The following is a 19270-nucleotide window of genomic DNA, read 5'->3' on the forward strand; positions in this document are numbered from 1 at the left end:
TTTAACTTAATACTTTAAACAGGTTTACTGGGGCTTCTTAAAGATGGCATGCTAGTTTGTTTTACTGGCAATAATTGAAGTAGCTATGAATTGAAATATAATTAACAGGCTGCCTGTGGACACACATCCATTTACATGTATTTAGTGTGAGACAAAGGTTGAGAACCACTGCAAAACATGCACTTAAAGTTATTCTTGTTCTTATTATCATTAAGGTAGTTATTTGTAGGTAATAACTCTGATATTCCAATTATGTAATCTTGTAACTCTAAAAAAATTATGTGAGAGTGAAGCACAATTGCTTTGGATATATTAGCTCATTAGAATTTGAAAAGAGCTTGGCTCGCAAAGGTGAGACCAGATAACAATGGCCCTGATTACACAAGCAGTTCCTTCATGAATGTTCTGTGATGTCATGTACACTAATTTAAAGGATGCAGGGAATGGATCCATTTCTTCTAAAGTCTGTGTAAATATTTATATTTAAAAGGTTTTGATGCCCCCTAAATTGATATACATATGTGTATCAATTTCCTTTAGTTTTGGGGGCCCTGGACAGTTACTTTAAAGTGGCGCCCCCCAGGATGAGATCATTTTTTTACAGGGTTTACTGGGGCTTCTTAAAGATGGCACGCAGTGTTTGTTTTACTGGCAATGATTAACATGGACTTAAAATATATATGCAATTTTGATGGTTACCAAATTGGGCCAGGGGCCTCAAACCGGGGTTTGCCTTGCCTGCAGGGTCCCCCTAGGCCCTAAGCACGGCCCTGCTTTTCCCGTCCGTAAAGATTACTTTATCCCACGTCCTCAGGTAATGTTAATCCAGAGAGAGAGAGAGACAGAGAGAGACAGAGAGAGAGAGAGAGAGAGAGAGAGAGAGAGAGAGAGAGAGAGAGAGAGAGAGAGAGAAAGAGAGAGGGAGAGGGAGAGAGACGAGAAAGAGAACAAAAAAGTCGGGGAGGTAAGGCTGGGTTGGCATTGTGAGTCTGTCTGTGCGTGTGTGAGAGAGACTTGTTTTTTTCATTGTCGAAATACCGTGCTGCCTTGTCGAAATACCGTGCCGTCTTGTCGAAACACGGGTGTCCTTTTTTTCGAAAAAGGGTGCCGTTGAAACAGCGGCGCCGGAATCTCGCGATCCCATAGTCGAACTATCGCCGCGTCGAAGTTGCGGGCCGTCGAACAATTGACACGTCGAAAAAGCGAGATTTCCCCGGGTATATAGTGGTATTGTGTCAGCCTGCCTATAGCGCCCTGGCAATGATCCTTCAATCTCATTTCATCTAGCACCTATCCTGACACTGCTCTCCTCTCCTCTCCTCTAAACGATATGTTCACCTCTGACTCTGTCTGCCTCTCCCACTGCAGGCTGCTGTCAGCTCTTCTATATTTATCTTCAACAATGTCCTTGGAATCTTGAAGGGAACCTCTTCAAAATCAAATTTTATTATTGCTGTAACATCTTGGCGAGCTGACTGTATATGGCCAGGCTTTCACACCTTGCCAAAAGAAAGTTTGTCTCAAAATCTTGAAAGCCGAGAGTGGCTGGGGAGGAGTGGGTCGATTAAGCTTTGTAGAGGTGGATACAGGATGGAGCAGGAGCTGATGCATGCCAAGGCGTCACATCAATAGTTTTTATCTTGTCCTAATCTATAATAGATTGTGGGCTACTATGTTTGTTATGTGATATGGACCTTGAGTCTAACTCTGAAATAAAGATTGAATTGAATTGAATACATCCTTTAACTGGTTGATTATATTTCATGTTATTAATTTCGGTCTACAGAGTAGCTGTATAAAGACTGCAGAAAATGTACTTGTAGTATTTACATCGAGTACGATAGAGTACAATTACCTCAAAGTGCTTGAGTAAAAGTATTTAGTTAATTCCCACCCCTGATTCAAACCACAGTCCCTTTATGTGTGGCCACTGGGAGCTGCCAGTACAGGTGATTTGTACAATGTACAAAACCGAAAAACTTCTACTGTTGGCCACTGAGTGGCGCCACATGACCAGTTTTAAATTTTTACAGGACATTCTAATCAATGCTTAAAGGTGAGGGGCTACTATTTCCATTCCCAGGGGCCCAGGGTACAGATTGCTTTCATTATATACTGTAGCCCCCTAATCAGGTAATAATTTAGACCTGGGACATCAGGTGAATGCAATCTACCTGTCAGTGTTGATTTCTTTTCCATTTTAAAGTAGGGGAACAAATGCAGGTGAAATAATTCTCAACGAAAGCCTGGATATTTTAGTGAGTGTGACACTCTCCTGGAGTTGCAGGGCTCCTATGATTTGAAAGGAATGATTTTGTGTGACCGTGAGACCAAGGATGCCCCTCCTAATGCTGATTATCGACTACTGCAGGGGGCTAATATACCATCATTATGCTACTGATGCTTCTGTCACTGTACCTATTATTACCATGTACCATCCGGGAGCGTGTCGCTGTTACTACATGTCATTCTTTCGACACCCGACTCTAACCCTCACCCTAACCCTAACCTCCGTGGAGTGAGTCGCTAACCCTCCGGTCGAAATGATGGTCGTTCGAAAGAGCGCAATTTTGCCGTACCATCCTTAAGAATTCCTATGTATAGTAGATAGTTACTATGTGTATGTAAAAGACCATACCGGCATCAATACAATACATTTCATTGTATATTATTCACAGTTTTAACCATAATATTGCTCATAAACATACTGGTAGACCATTTTCTAGTGCTTGTTTATATATTCTCCAAAGTCATTAAAACATTACCGACCTTGTATGAATAATTGAGTCAATGTTGACTAAAAAAAAGTGCTGTTAATTTTAATTTTGTTCGTTAATCAATCTCTTGTGCCCATACTATTTTCGACCAGACTTTTCAATTCAGTCTGCACTAAAATGCATTAAAACAAGAATGTTTATACATATAATCCTTGAAAAGAAACCACTGACTGTATGCTTTGGAAAGGAGTCAGTAGTAATGTCAAACATACTCTGAGTCAGGTTTCACTTTGTAACCTAAAAAAAGTACATAGATGCACCACACTCCTTCGAGACCTTGGCGAAGTCGTTCAGGCCCATATACTGTATGCACATGACCATGGGCATAGCGGTCGGATCGGTGGCTCTCTGGACAACCGGATCTCCCACATGCCAATATATGGGTGTATGAGGTTTGTTTATGGTGAGCCTATGTCTGACTCAATGTGATGTGGCCGTGGTCCTGCCTATACAGTACTGTATATGGGTGTGTTGGGTTTGTCTTCAATGGCCTAGTCATATGCCGACCACACCAGTATGGTCGTATGGTTCCTATGGTTCTGTTTGATGGTGGCTTTCCTTATCCTGTTCGCAATGTAAAGCTCTCATCATATAGAACACTTTAATTACAGATGCGACTACATATTTTATTGCCTCAAATGAAGCCTCCATATCATCCACCAGCGTATTATTTCCCAGCGGAAATAATAGTATCTTCTACTACAGCTATCACAACTGCAAGAAAACAAATAACAACAATGGGAGTTTGGTACAATGATTTCTTTTTTATTCCAAATGCGTCTATATATTGAACAGAAGAGGGGCTGTGGCCCTCCTACAGCACCCCACACTTCAATAGCAAGAATGATAACAATAATCCTCAGAATAATAGCCATGTCTCATGTTGTGGTGTGTAATCCACTGAGCACTGGCTCTGACGTCTGAGAGAGAATAAGAAAGAGTGAGGAGGGGGAAAAAAAGGACTGGAAATAATGACAAAATGAGATATAGTATTCATTCCATTTTACCCATCCGCTGCACACACACGCATGCATGTGCACACATGCAAACACAAATGCATTATCTCATGCACACGTAGCCACACACACACACACGCATACACACGCACGCCCACACGCACACCCACACGCACACGCACACACACACACACACACACACACACACACACACACACAGACACACACACACACACACACACACACACACACACACAAATATACGTCTGCTCACATAATGTGCACATGACAGTGCACACAAATACACATGCATGCACACACACGCACACAGACACATTCTCTCTCTCTCTCTATCACACACGCACGCACGCACGCACGCACACCCGCACACACACTAGAACTGTGCATTACAATCTCTCCCTCTCTATTAACATCATCTGTCATCACACCCTTCTCCAAATATATGGGAAACTTTGTGAGTGCAAAAACTAAAACTGTCATTCTTTTAACAAAATATACATCGTTTTTCTGAAGATCTTTTTTTTTTTTTTTTTTTAAGTTGCTGGAAATACGTTTAAATGGACATTCTCACCCGTCCCACGTCATGGGCCACTGTGAAGCAATTACAACGTTTCATTGATATTCAATATTAGCACTTATGTCATGAATTCTGAATACCGTCGGTTGAACACAATGTGAATACAATGTCTTATGGGTCTGTAGGGGAGGGGTTGGGGGGCCGGGTACCCCGCTGGCGCACAGCTGGTCTCTGAACTTTTGAATTTAAAATGTTCCTGGCTCAGTGATTGGTTGGTCAAACAGAGGGAGGTTATCTCCTGCCCATTGTGTTGTCATGACAACAACAGCTACAATAAGAAGGACAGAAATGTACTCAGGTGTGACAAACCTGCCGACAAAACCGATGACACAAAATGTATGTTTGGTTGTTTTCTTCTCTGGGTTGAATGATACCACTCTCATAGCTCTGGGGAAACAAGAGCATTTCTATGAATTCACTTTCTGTGTATGTGTCCGTGTACGTGTACTGTATGTACGTGACTTTTACACTGGACTGTGGTACAGATCAAGTCCTCCCACGGTAGCCAAATGAATGACAGGAGCCTTTAAAAACCCAACTAATCACCTTTGTAGCAGTCACCACATAGTTCTGGGTTAAAGGAATGAACCTCATACTTCCTCCCAGACATTCAGTACATATTCTGATTAGTAGGCTAAGTCTTTCTCACAGTAAACATAGATGGAATGGGTTAGTTGCCGCAAACCCTTCCCAATCTCACTGGACACACAGAGCGTTGTGGGCTACATGGAGGCGTGTGATTGAGACCCAAGATGCTTTTCTTTTTTTTCTCCTTCTACATGTCAGACTTGCGGCCTCACGGCAGTCACAAACCTTATTTCACTTCCTTAAGTCCTGTGGTCTGACCACTTGCACTGACTACGGAAGGCACAGCCCCACAATCCTGCCCAGTTGGAGAAAACTGAGGGAATTTATACCTCAAGTCACCCTGCTAATGGGTCAAAGCGTTTCAGCGGTCCACCTCTCACAAAGGGTCAAAAAATGATACCGGCCGTCCACACCTACATTTGAGTGGAAGTGAACTGATCCATCCACCACCGTCAAGCCCCATTGAGCCCTTACATTGGATCGGGGCCATTTCTCTCTCAGCCATCTTCCTGTATGGATTTCCCATAAAAACCCATACTGTAAAATCTTTGACCCTTCAGATGAGATCCTACGCGCCGCCCCACCCCGTTACATGTAATCCTCCTTGTCCACTCTCCCTTCTTCAGTCCTGCCCCCCCAGTAAGTCCAGTGGGGGGTGTGAAGGCGTCTTGTTTGGGAGTTGAGGCCGAGGCGGTGGCGCCGGCTTGGCTTTGGCTCGCCGTGGGGGGCTCACGATGCCGCCGCCCCCTGTGCCACACCCTTCCACGCCGCCGTCACTGTCGGCCCTGTCGGCCCTGTCAGAGCAGGAGGAGGAGGAGGGCGGGGGCGGGGGCGGGAGGCGCGGCAGGGACATGGAGCCGTGGTGGTGGTGGTGGTGGTGATGGTGGTGTGTGCCGGGCGCGGGCCCCAGGGAGGGGGGGATCCTGGAGCAGGACACCGAGGCCAGAGCCGTGGACGAGGAGGCCGAGGCCAGCGACAGGGCCCCGGCGGACCTGAGCCCCTGGATCCGCCGGCACTCCTGGCAGATGCGCACGTGGCTGCAGCCCTGCAGGAGGGTGCGGGACGGGGGGAGCGGGGGAGGAGGGCAGCACCCCGCTGCCGCTGCGGCCGAGGCCGAGGAGAGGGGAAGCGCGGCCAAGAGTTGCGAGGGCGAAGTGCCCGTGGCCGCAGCGGTGGCGTTGGCGCCCAGCGGGTCCTCCAACAGCCTCTGGGGGCCGGGGCCCAGATCTGGCCCTAGTCCACCCCCAACGCTGCCTCCTAGTCCTCCTCCCATTGCCCCCATCCCTCCTCCCCCACCACCTAGGCCTCCGGTGAGTGGTCCAGAACCGCTGTAGAGCTTGCCGTTGCTGAGGCGCATCTCTCTGACGAGGCGGATGGGCCGGGGGCCCGCCATGGCCAGGCGGGAGGGGTGGCGGAGGATCCCCCCACCCGCTGCACTGCTGGGGGCCATGGGCCTCCGGCGGCGAGAACGAGAGCTCTTCTTACAGGAGATGGCGTTTCGGAACTCGCACAGCATCTCCTGGCACACTGACACCTGGTAGAGGGAGGGGGGGACAGAAGGGGGTAAAAGTTTGTGTTAATTTCAATTAAATGAAGAGACAGGGGCACGAATACATGCAACACAGGTCTCCTCCCGGATTCAAACCAAGTATGATTCTCCTCTGTGCGCTTGTGCTTAAATGAGCCAAATAGTTAGTCAGTGAGTGTGTCATTTGCATGCATGCACTGTGTACAGTATGTGTCAGCTTTGCAGCTTTCTTCAGCAGCACATTGTTCAACATTGTTATCTACACAGTGTCCTATAAGCTTTACAAAAACACAAACAGAAAATGCATTCTACGTAATCAGTTTGTCCAAGATTTCCACAGTGGAGATAGAGAGGGCCAGGCTACAGAGAGACAAACAGAGCAATGCAGATAAATATAGAGCAAATGAAAGTCAAAAAGTGGATCTTCAGAAGGAAGGAGAAACAAAACATATACAGTGGAAGGATTGCAGATGATATACCAAGAGGAGTAAGAGGGACACGTGCCGTGCACACTCACTGATGCATGGACCAGCTCTTATATCACCCAAGTGGGTGGGGCAAGCGCAATGATGATCATTTGTTTATCACATTCCCACATACATACATCAAAATGTATGTAACCATTAATTTCTTACATACTGAACAGTATAATTAAAATATGAATCGACATAGTTTATCGTTGGTCCTCATCACTAGAATCTATTCATGTCACAAGCCTGTACTTTACAGGCTTTTTTTTTGCTGGAGTGGACCCTGGCCACGTTCAGTTTACATTCCATCCAAATCTGCTATGGCTTAAGAAGACCTTGAACTAAGATTCCACGTACCGCCGTTGAAACTTCCCCTGTGAATTAAAAGATATTCTTGACGGGATTTTCCCTGAGTACCGTTAAGTAGGGAATTTAAAAACACTGCTTGTGCAGCTGGCTGCCAGCAATTACGCAGCCGTCGAAGGTCACTGTTTTCCACTGGGTGTTTTGGTTCCTTTGTGTCCAAATAAACTCCAGCGTCTCCTAAGCCAAGGATTTTACCACATAATCCAAATCAACCATGTTTCGAGGCCACGTTTCATCCATATTTTACATGGTGAGTTCTTAATCAAATTTCGCTGGGCACCGCGGCCAAAGCTCTAGACCTCTAGGAGGTTAGCAAAGAATTCAGTCACACAGAATTCAGCTGTGCTGATTAGTCAGGTGCTGTATAACCCCTAGAGAAGATGCAGCTTTAGCTTGCAGTTGATTGGTCACCTGCCATATCAGCCCTTAGGGTTATATGGTAGTTAACTTGACAAATGAGCATATGCTGCACCGTCCCTGTCCTTTGTATCACTCTTGTAGGTCAAATAAAGGCTGGGTATGTCATATATTCATGTGCACACACATTTATGATAAACTATTATATCGTCACTGTCGGGCAGAAACCTTGTATCTCCAAGTTTCAAATTTGTATGTTTTGACGTAAAGTAAAGCCCTGCTTCATCATACGAGACTGTCGCACAAAACTAGTGAAAATAGCAGATGTACAAGCACACGATTACTGTATGCGAGGCGTTGTGTGCTTGTAGATCGTCTATTTTCACTTTTTTAAATCATTTTTTAAATAATAACAAAAAAGGAAGGTTTTGGACATACAAGGTTTTCCGACAACGACAATATACACTTAAAGAACACACACACACACACACACACACACACACACACACACACACACACACACACACACACACACACACAAGCAAGCGAGCAAGCGGATGAGTTTAAAGACCACAGTTAGAGAGCGGAAGAGGCGCATAGTCGCTTTGACCTACTGGGGGGTGGTGCCTGGGCGCGTGGGCGTGGCCAGGGGCGGGGCATGAAGAGGAGGAGGAGTTAGGAGGAGGAGGAGGAGGGCGTACCTCGTCACTCTCTGCAGAGCGTCGCGTGGACCAGATGAACTCCATGATGGCAACGAAGACAGCGATGATCAGACCACAGATCAACACCACAAAAATACCACCAATGTTTTCCATACCTAGACCTGGATACACACACACACACATAGATATTAACACAAACTATCACATAAGAGTTCCGACAGATACATACACATACAACAATACATTTTGTGTAACATTATTCTGTTGTTCTGCACAGGCAGAGAGAGAGAGAGAGAGAGGCTGTACTACTGTATGTGTTAATCCAATATCTTTGTAAAGAAAAGCGTACTGCTGGTCAATACTAAATCAATAACGAGCACCTCTCCATTATAAAGCCACTTTCACCTCACCTCCTAACATGCCACGAGTGAATGAAACTCGATGAATAAAACAAATTGTTAGAAAGAAAAGAAAAGAAGTAAGTTGAGCGTACATGGTGAGTGTGGGGAAATTATTTTTAAAGCATTTTGGCTTTATTAAACCGTACAGTCAGTGGAGAAAATAAGAAGGCAGCATACTTGCAACAGGGGGTTGCGCTTAAAGCCAAGATCTCAACTACCATGATCAGCACACTATTTTTTTACTCAAATCTTTGCTTCATGGAGTCCCTGAAACAAAATATTTTGAGATTGGGGTCGGCCGCGGCAGCATATACAGTAATTGGACAAAAACTTTGAGCACCACTGATATACTGTAGCAACATTACATAAGTTATTCAGCGGACAACAAGAGGGGTCCTCTGTGTTAGGGGCTGTCTACTACACTACAGTACCGGTGTAGGTGTATTTTAAGCTATATACTTCACGTACGTATTTTAAGCTATACTTCAAAAGATAAGAGGTGGGCGGGAGCTGGATCGACAGTGACCCGTCGACTACACTACAGTGAGTCAAATTCAAGCCAATCAGTGTACAGTTAGTTTTCCACATAGGAGAAAGGGCGTGGGCTTGAATTATCAGAAACATTAATAAGATGGTCGACTTTCAGCAACAGTATTTCAGTATCAAAACATCTGGTTGTTGTTGATAGTCATCATGGAATATTAATAATATACTGATATTATAGAAAAGGTCTATACAATAAAAATGTAATTAAAAACTAAGCTTCAGACCAAAACAAACTGATAGGACTACTTCTCGCCTTAAGCCCATTGCCCACCTAATTGCAACACACTTTGCTAGTTTAGGATGGCTCAGGGCAGAAGGTAAGCAAATATCGATGGGAATGGTATTTAAGATAGTCAAAGTTACAGTGCCCTCAATACCCTCATACTGTACCTGTCTAAGTACTTCTCCACAGTGAGTGACACCCACAGCCACATCACTATAGGGAGCGACCATACCCTATTTGAGTACCACCCAAATTTAGAGAAAACATGGGAGAATTCTGATACTCTGCCACCAAAATGTCTAATGCCCTGACACCATCCATTAAAACATGTCAATCACTGGTTTCATTCAAAATAGTCCTGAAAGTAAAAGAAATGCCATCTTTGTGTTATCCTTTTAGCCTTAATGTCTGACTATACCTCATGCTATTTACATTTCTGACAAATAAAGCATTAAATCAATCAATCAAAAGTGAAAGTGTATCAAAACCTTACAATGGCACAAGAGAACACTCAGCAGTTCTTTCATCATTGTTCATGATAGGTCAATGAAATGCAACTTGTATCATAATAAATACTTCCACGAGGGTTGCAGGCAGTTTGTACAATATCACACACAGGTCTGGTGTTATCGTGTTCGCCAGATGGCTTATAACAAACTACTGAAAAATCAAATACATTTTCCCACCCATGCAGAATGCAAATTCATGTGAATAAAGGGCCGAACTGACAGCAGAATTGAGAATTCACATTTGTAAGGGGAACACTGCTTATGTGTCCGAAGTGTATTTGGCCCTTGACAGGAGACAACAGCGCACTTCATGCATACTGTAACATAACTAACAGGAAGCCATTACCTTTCCATTGCTCATCATTTATAACAACCGTTTTTATAGCTTTTATTCTCTGGATAAACCATTCTGGAATTAAACTCATCGAATTAATAAAAGAAAAAGAAGAAATCTAATCAAGATGACAGTTATCACATTGATTGTACATTAGTCAACTCAAATTCAATTATGTATTTTTTTTTTCTCTTCACTTCACTGCTTAATTTGTCAAAGTCATGGATAGAGACATGGAGAATCGGAAAGAGAAAGACAAATACACAAAGAGATAGAGAGAGACAGAGAAGGAGAAAATCAGCAATTAACAGAATGAGTAAGAGAGGCAGACATACAAAGATATAGCCATAGGGCGCTATTTTGGGAAAACCTGATGAACCGCCGTGACTTTTTCTGGACTTTTGGTCAATCATCTTCTTTCATAACCTTTAAGAGCAGTGTGCAGTGCTCAGCCAGAACGCCTACTGGTAATGCTCATAGTGTCATGGAGAAACGATGTACTTTCTCCCAAGAGCAAACTGATGCCTTTGTGCAGGAGTTGCAGAGTCATCAACACTGAATCTATGGCACCTCAAAGGGACCGCCAAGAGCAGATGATGGTCAATTATCTCAGGAGAAAATAACGCACCATTTTGGTTCTTTCTTTGCTGATTTTTAAAAAGCAGATCTACAAGCTCACAAGGCATGCGTTGGGATGCATTGTGATCTCATAGATGTCAGAATTGGACAGCACTGCTGATTTGCAAATGAAACCCCCCCTACTGCACCTCTCCTCCCAAAACCGTGCAAGTCTCAAAATGAGCAAACGTTATCAGGCTGGGAAATACACACAACTTTGCATCCGGATAGTACGGTCAATTCACACGTTTGCTGCATGCCTAATGTCCATCCACCTGCCCCAAAACAAGGCCCATGAAGTCAGAAACAATTGAAAGAGTGAGAGACGAAGAGAAAAAAAACAAAGTCAAAGGCACAGACAGGCTGAGATGGACAGCGAGTGTGTCAGGAACAAGAAGGTACAAAGACAGAAAGTGAGATAAAGGTAGAAGGGAAAACAAAGATACATGACGCAATTAGAGTCAGCAAGCCAAGAGCCAAACATACTGTACACACACAAGAAGCAGACACAGGAGAGAGAGAGAGAGAGAGAGAGAGAGAGAGAGAGAGAGAGAGAGAGAGAGAGAGAGAGAGAGAGAGAGAGAGAGAGAGAACCAGACATCAAGTGGGAAAACACCTTTAGACTGAATCTCAGTTTGTTCTCCCTTAGCGATCCCACTGCTGATTTACCCAACAGCCACCTCTCTCATCTGCTCACAGAACATGCGCTCCAACCTTTACCAAACTACAGGCTAGAATACCACTGTCACATTTCCCACCCTTGCATTATCCTCTTTCTCATCCCATGTCTTTTATCGAGAGATGGGGGGATATCCTCCTGTCTGCTTGTTAGCAAGATGGATGGGCAGATTTTCATGAAACTCGGTGGGGATGCTCAGCATGCTGTCCCGAAGAGGTGGTTACCATTTGGATCAAAACGTTCAAAGGTCAAGATCACAAAACAGAGATGTCAGATGCAATAAAGGAGTGCATTTGTTTAACAATTTTCAACCTGGCATCCCTATATTGGGTATGTAATTGTAGGTGGAAATTGGCAAGAGTTGTCCAAACATTAAAAACAAAGAAAAATAGATCTACAAGGAGATTATAGATCGTCTATTTTTGCACTACACTTTTATGTATAAGTAAGTTAATTAATAGTCTCTCAGACAGATGTGTTGGCTCCCATCATTTTCAAATTCTTCTGCCAATCAATGTCATCAGACATCAACAGACATCGGAAGCTCTGAAAATGATAGAAAATAAAGGATGGATGTGGATGATGGATATCCTGCCTCCCCTCACTATGCAGATGCAATCCCAGATAGCAGAAAGGGACATTCCAAAATATACATAGTTTAAAGATATCTTTTAAGACATTCTTGCGAACACTGTATGAGGATTGGTGGTATATACCTTCCAGTCTGAAGAGCAGACGAGGCCGAATTACAGACAGAAATTCAGAAATTCAGTCTCATTCTTTGAGCATGACTTATTAAAACACACCAGTGCTGCTGTCATAAAGGGACCAAAACACTGAATGTTTGCTGATACCTATCAGCATTAAGCATTATATCATGCTACACAGTGGTGTAAAGTAACTAAGTAGATTTACAAAAGTACTGTACTTAAGTACAGTTTTTAGGTACTTTTACTTTACTGGAGTATTTCCAATTATCAGTACTATTACTTCTACTCTAACCTGACTCCGCCAGATGGTGGCAGCAGTGCGTACCGCCCTTCCTTACCATCTGGGAACGCTCGGGGAGAGTTGATAACGCTCGTAAAGTCCCAGGCCGGACGGGCGGGCTCTGAGCGGCTCTTAGCCAATAGAGTCTGACTGCAGACCACGTGGAAACCCAGGAGGCGGATTCTGGGTGTAACGTCATGCAGAGAGGCCAATATCAGTCGTTGGAGTTGGCACTCCAAGACTGTGATAGACAGACGGCCCCATCCAATCACCTGCTAAAGAATTTAAAAAAATGGCCCGCCCCTTACATCGGGTCTGCCCGAGCAATTCCAGATGGTAAAGCAGGGCGGTATGCAGGCATACGCACTGCTGCCACCATCTGGCGCAGTCAGGTTACTTCTACTCCACTACATCTCGGATCCAAAATATTGTACTTTTACTCATTTATTTGAAACCTTTAGTTACTAGTTACTTTGTATATTTTGATTATCATTACAAAACATACATTAACCACTTCAGCCATATATACATTTTGGCCATTTGAAAATAGCTGATCTACAAGCTCACAATGTCGCATTTGTAGATCTGCTATTTTCAAAAGATTGTTATACATTTGAAAACTTGAAATGGGATAATGAATGAGTACTTTTACTTTTGGTACTTTAAGTACATTTTGATGCCAATACTTTTGTACTTTTACTCAAGTACATTTATAATTCCCGACTTTTACTTGCAACAGAGTATTTCTACATTGCCGTATTATTACTTTTACTTAAGTAAAACATTTGAGCACTTTTTCCACCACTAATGTTACATCACCCCTGGCACATGGGCACTGACTTCCCTCCAGCAACACACACAGCAGCTAGTGATATGGGCACTGACTTCACTCCAGCAACACACACAGCAGCTAGTGATATTATCTGACTGTGGTAGTGCAGCTCATGTGTGGGTTTCAGCGCTGAAGGATAAACTCACCTTTGGCTCGATGGTCCTCCTCTTTGGGGCACTGCCCCCCCTCCCACCACCTCCTCTTCAGGATCTCTAGCCTGTTGTTCTCCTGCAGCTGGAGAATGCCCAGGGTGATCTCATCTCTGTATGGAGATCCTGCACAGACGGGGAGGGAGAGAGAGAGAGAGAGAGAGAGAGAATTTGTTATTTAATGTAAATGGTGCATTTGTATAGCGCCTTTATCCAAGGCGCTTTACTTAGATTGTGCATTACATTCTAACCATTCACACACACATTCATACACCGATGGCGGAGGAAACCACGCAAGGCACCAACCAGCTCACCGGGAGCAACCAGGGACTCTTCGACACTAACTCTGGGGGAGCCCGGGATCGAACTCGGAACCCTTCGGGAACACGCCGTGTTCTAATGACAGTTTCTCTACCCCTGAGCCACTGCCGGCCCACATGTCTACACACATAAACTTTGTTCTCCCCACAGAGGGAGAGAGTGTAATGCTAATGACTGTTTTATGCTGAATTGTGTGCCTTGTTGAACACCTTAAATAGCAGACCTACAAGCTCACAGCGCAGTGCAGCACAAAGTATTGAGCTTACAGGTCTGCTATTTTTGGTATGCAACACAACACAAGTGTACAACTAAGAAGGTGCAGAATCGAAAATGAGGGTAAGCTGAGCCTTGTTTGATGTCAAAACAAATAGAATGGAGGGGAGAGAGTGCAGCCATTCCCTTTTAACTATTTGAAAGAAGTCACAACACAACCAACAACCAAACAAGAGTCTTCACCTCATTTCATTTCAGTCCAAACTTTCAACTCTCAAGAGTTTCATTATTTATTATTAGATGGTACTGCTTGCTGAAACAAATAAGGGGTGCATATAGGGGATGGTTTAATGGGTGGCAGGTGAACATCACTGTCCTAATTGGCCGACTGACGCTTCTATCTGCCTCCAGAGAGAGAAGTGAGAGAGGCAGATGAAAGCAGACAAGAGAAAGAAAGGCAGGAAGAGAGTGATAGAAAGCAGGGGAAGTGGCATGGATTAGGATAAATTGGGTTCAAAGGAAGCAATAATGCAAGACAAAGGAAAACAAGAGTGAAATAGGGAACACCAGCGATGACAATAATGGGATGGAGAGGCTTCCCACATCGTTAATTGTCTATGTTCAGAGTATTGTCATTTATTTATGTCTATTGATTCCTCGCCTGTGTTCTTGTTTTTCCTCTGGCTCTGTAAAATAGACACCTACTGCCAATAAAGACCGACCAAGGAATAACATAGAGGGAGAGGGGGGCGGACAGACAGAGAAAGAGAGACAGACAGAAACAGACAGACACACAGACACACAGAGGACCGGAGTGAAAAGAAAAGGAATGGAACTGAAGCTGAGGATGAATGATATGGTGGAAAATATTTTAACTCTGCAGACTAGCAGCCTAGACTTCAGAGAAGTAGATTAAATTAGTGACCATAAGGCTGACACTTTGACCCTGATGACTCATGAATAAATAAAAGACTAAACAATGAGTAGGTACAGGTATGCATATTCAATCCTTAAGAGAAAATACAACAATAAAAAAAGAGATGTACTGTACATCTGAAGAACAAATCGGATGGGTACTGGATTAAAAAAACAACCAGTGAAATAGAGACATAGTAATGTTTCGAGCAACACAATTCTTCCTCAGACCTCTGCTACAGTATATAGAAGGTCGCCATTGTAAGCATTGGCTTACCAAGGTGAAACCACAAATCCACTCTCACATTATGTGGGGATATTGAGTTTATAAAACATCCATACAGGGCGGGAAGACATAAACTCCTAAAACTCTTCAGTACTTGGACCCGCTGACCCCTAAGGCTTTGGTTCTCAAAGTGGGGTCCGGGGACCAGAGGGTCCCCAGTAAAGGTAGTTAATATAGTGTCACAATCATTTTAACCTATTTAATCATCATTTATACTTTGGCCATTCAGAAATAGCAGATCTACAAGCTAAGAGCTTGGATCTGCTATTTTTGAAAGATCTTGAAAATATGTGCAAATCTTGAATATTTATATTTTGGAAAGCGAACATGATGTTTAACGGTCTTTTCTTCTGGAGGTCCCTGGCACAAAATATTTTCAGATGGGTTTTTTAAAAGGGTTTTTTAAAGGTGGATTTGTTCCCAGAGACATATTGACCAATCCACTTCTCCATAGTTAAACCTCCATACTTAGCCATCCAGCCACCCAGGCTTGGATATGGAGGAATGGATAGAGAAACATATTAGGCTTAAATGGTAATTCTTTTGGATTTCATCTTGACATACAGTTTGTATACAAACACACGCATGCATGCACGCACACACACGCACGCACACGCACACGCACACGCACTCACACACCCCATACTCTCAGATTTAGAATAACATAAGGACTTGACTGCGTGTGGACAGTGTGATGATGTCAACAAGACAAACCAAAGATAATTGGCTTGGCCCCCCAGACCCAAACCAAACGCTCTAATCTGAGACAGATGAGAAGGGAAAGGCATCGTCACTGCTGGTTACGGCTTTTTGAATTGAATTCATGGGACTGAACTCATCATGTCCTCCACAGGAGACTCTCTTGGCATCATTGTGAGGCAGAGTGCGGCTAACAGAGAATACCGTCGGTGTCGGATGGAAACCTTGTATGTCCAAAACCGTTCTTTTGTATTATTCATTTTAGAAATGATTTATTTAGATATTATTTTCACTAGTTTTGTGTGACAGTCTTGTGAGATGAAGCAGGGCTTTGCCTTACAAAAAAAGCATACACATTTGAAACTTGGAGATACAGTATGAGGTTTCTGCCCGACATTGACACTATTCATTTACTAGCTCAGCCTCTGATTAAGCCTCCATTCGCACTCGCAGTACTGTGTGATGATCAGTACATTCTGTGATCCAGGGAAGATGAAGAGTAGACTAGAAAGGGGCGTTCCCTGGAGCAGATATCTCTGCCCGGGCGGGGATATTTCTATGACATACGGTACACCTTTTTGCATTTGTAGTGTCCCTTATGGGTAGAAGTGAAAGTGCTGTTGGAGGTGCACTCTATCGAGGTCCCCCAACACGTGATTCTAATTGGGGGTTGATTGTATGTTGCGTTCATGATATATGGCATTTTTGTTACTATAGGCCACTCCCTCAAACTAATTTGGGAATTAAATGACAGGCAAACATCAAAAAACCTATTTGATGTTCATAGTTAAATGACTCACAAGCTCATAGCCTATGTACCTAATTTGGTGAACATTTAGTAAAAAAGAAGAAGCGGAGAAGAAAAAGCAGTGAAATAAAGCATACATGTGACATTTGTCGCATTTGTGGCTCTGCGATATGTGTGTCAACATACTCTCCGGTCCCTGGCCTTTGGCCGGAAGGAAATCAAAATGAGGGGAAGAATAATTAGGTCAACGCAGATCAGGAAAAATGTGAAATAAGATGGTCATAAGAGAGAAACATGTCAGTGCCCTGTGGACACACACTGGCCTATAGGCTCAAATCTAGCCAGAACCCTCATCCTCGGTCTATGCCACATTCTGTCTGTCCCCTTCTCAGCCTTTTCAGTCTGTCTCAGAGCTAAATGGACTGCATCCAGTCCTAAAAAGACAGACAGATATAAAGTTCCCTATTTTGGTTTTGGCCAATTGCAATTGTGAAACTTTAAAACGTTAAAATAATGTATCTAATCTATCCATTGGCCAATGATACGGTTTACAGCAGCTCAACAGTCAATGTGAGGAGTGGTCACGAAACCAAACAAACCATAATTCATACTGTGAATATAGAGTTTCACAGACATATTCTGCATTTCCTTTCAGTGGTTAGATCTATGTATTTATTCGTCTGGCTACTGCACGATTAGGGGATGTGTACTACTGTATATTAGATGTTCCAGTGCCGAAACGCTCCAAAATGGATGAGGGGAAAAGAAAACGTTTAGGCCAGCCCAGTTTCATCCCTCCAGGAAAGAGGAAAGATAAAAGATAAATGTATACAGCATTGCAGCTATCTTTTAACGATCTCTTTATGAGTATAATATTACGCAAGTAATGAAATAAACTAGTATAATATGCTTTTTGTTTTGTTGCTATGTTGCTTTTTATTACACATATGGTGAATATTCCAATTTCTGTCCAATTAGCTTACACAACACTGGATGTAATGTCAGGCAGCTTGATCATGAAAATGTGTTTAGCCTGCAGCAAAACAATTACAACCTAACTACCACATATTGATTTGTTTAACTTACATCGACACAACATCAAAAAGGTTTTCAGTGATTGAATTGACTAGGAACATTAACTGCAGCTTCTTAGTTTACATCCTTAGTTTCACACCCTGACATATTGTACACACTGTACAAACTAACAGCAGGAGCAGCAGCCTGGAGTCAAAAGTTACATAAATTATATATATATATATATATATATATATATATATATATAAAAAAAAACTTTACTGTGAAATTTCTTTCAAGGGATTGAAGTAGCAAGGCCAAAGTAGTGTGAATTAGTTATCTAATCAGACATCCGCCAGAATGAGATTCCCTCCATGTGTTTGTGAAATATGCACTCGAGTAATTCGTAATTGCTCCGTTTCCCAAACCAAACATTATACGATACTGCCGCATTGTTGCTTTTAAATTATTCAATTTTCATGTTTCCGTCGAAGATCTTCTTAAGCTCAGAGATGAGTTCCGGTCCGGGAAGCCGTCCAAATGGACTCAAATTATGCACAGCTTAAAACTAATCCCACCTGCATTTATTCGGCAGCACAGAGATCAATGAGGCAAATTCAAACGGACTAAAGAGATTTTCGAATAAATGTTGTCAGTTCATAACAGCAGCCAAATAACACAGCAAAGCCCTTAAGTACTGACTGTTGTCTCTTTGTGGTCAACAGGACATGTAACCTCACACTGCACTGCATGTAGCCGCTGCATTATAAGTCACAGATCTGGGATGGGTGCAGCAGAAATATGGATTTTCTGCCTGGTGAGGCTGTAGTGGTTAACACGCCCACCTCTTGAACCAAATGGGAATCAGCAACAGAATCAGTTCATTGGCAGAGTATACGTTTGCACATACAAGAAGGAATTCGACTTGGAAGGTCAACATGAGGGCAACTTGTGTAATGTTCATACAAACTGGAAAGGCAAGGGAGTATATCCTGATCCCAGGGGAAGGGAGAATTACTTTTACTGATTCATCCAGCAGATGGCTGCCCAGATGGCTCAGATGAGTGCACGGGGGGGAAGCTGTTTAGAAAATGTCTCTTTATAAGTTGCTCTGGTTGGAAGCATCTGCAACATAGCTAAAAGGAGATGTATTTTAAGTATTATTATTATTATTATTATTATTATTTATTTTTCACAATACGAGGCACTAGAATGTATATTTAAAATGGATGGTTTGCTGGTTGTAGTGTGAAAGAAATCTAATTGGGAATTAAAAGGGGAATTAAAAGAAACATGTCTTGGAGCTGTACTTTTATCATGTTGTTTTGTATGGATGTTTTTGATTTATTTAATGTATGTACGATAAGACTTGAAATAATTACTTAATTGAAGATCATAAGATGTGGTAAGCACTAAGCAGATGGGGGATGTGAGGTAGTAGCACGTGCGTGTATGCTGCACGCGCGTGCGTGATGTTATATCTTGTACATA

At 43.0% G+C, this 19270-nt stretch overlaps 1 protein-coding gene across 1 annotated transcript in view; it reads right to left on the reverse strand.

Annotated features, from left to right (window-relative positions):
- Window positions 1-5541: 5541 nt before the first annotated feature.
- Window positions 5542-19270, reverse strand: part of LOC308293122 (glutamate receptor ionotropic, kainate 5-like) — a gene marked incomplete at its 3' end in the record, with an annotated part of 97517 nt that continues 83788 nt past the window's right edge. Inside the window, exons 17-19 of the mRNA XM_080735557.1 lie at window positions 13581-13709; window positions 8255-8463; window positions 5542-6453 (exon numbers count right to left, since the gene is read on the reverse strand). Coding sequence (XP_080591683.1) covers window positions 5542-6453; window positions 8255-8463; window positions 13581-13709 — 1250 coding nt within the window. The remainder of the gene's footprint in view (window positions 6454-8254; window positions 8464-13580; window positions 13710-19270) is intronic.

This window comes from Nannobrachium achirus (genome assembly GCF_963921795.1).
Source record: "Nannobrachium achirus genome assembly, chromosome: 10".
Classification (NCBI taxonomy): Eukaryota; Metazoa; Chordata; class Actinopteri; order Myctophiformes; family Myctophidae; genus Nannobrachium; species Nannobrachium achirus.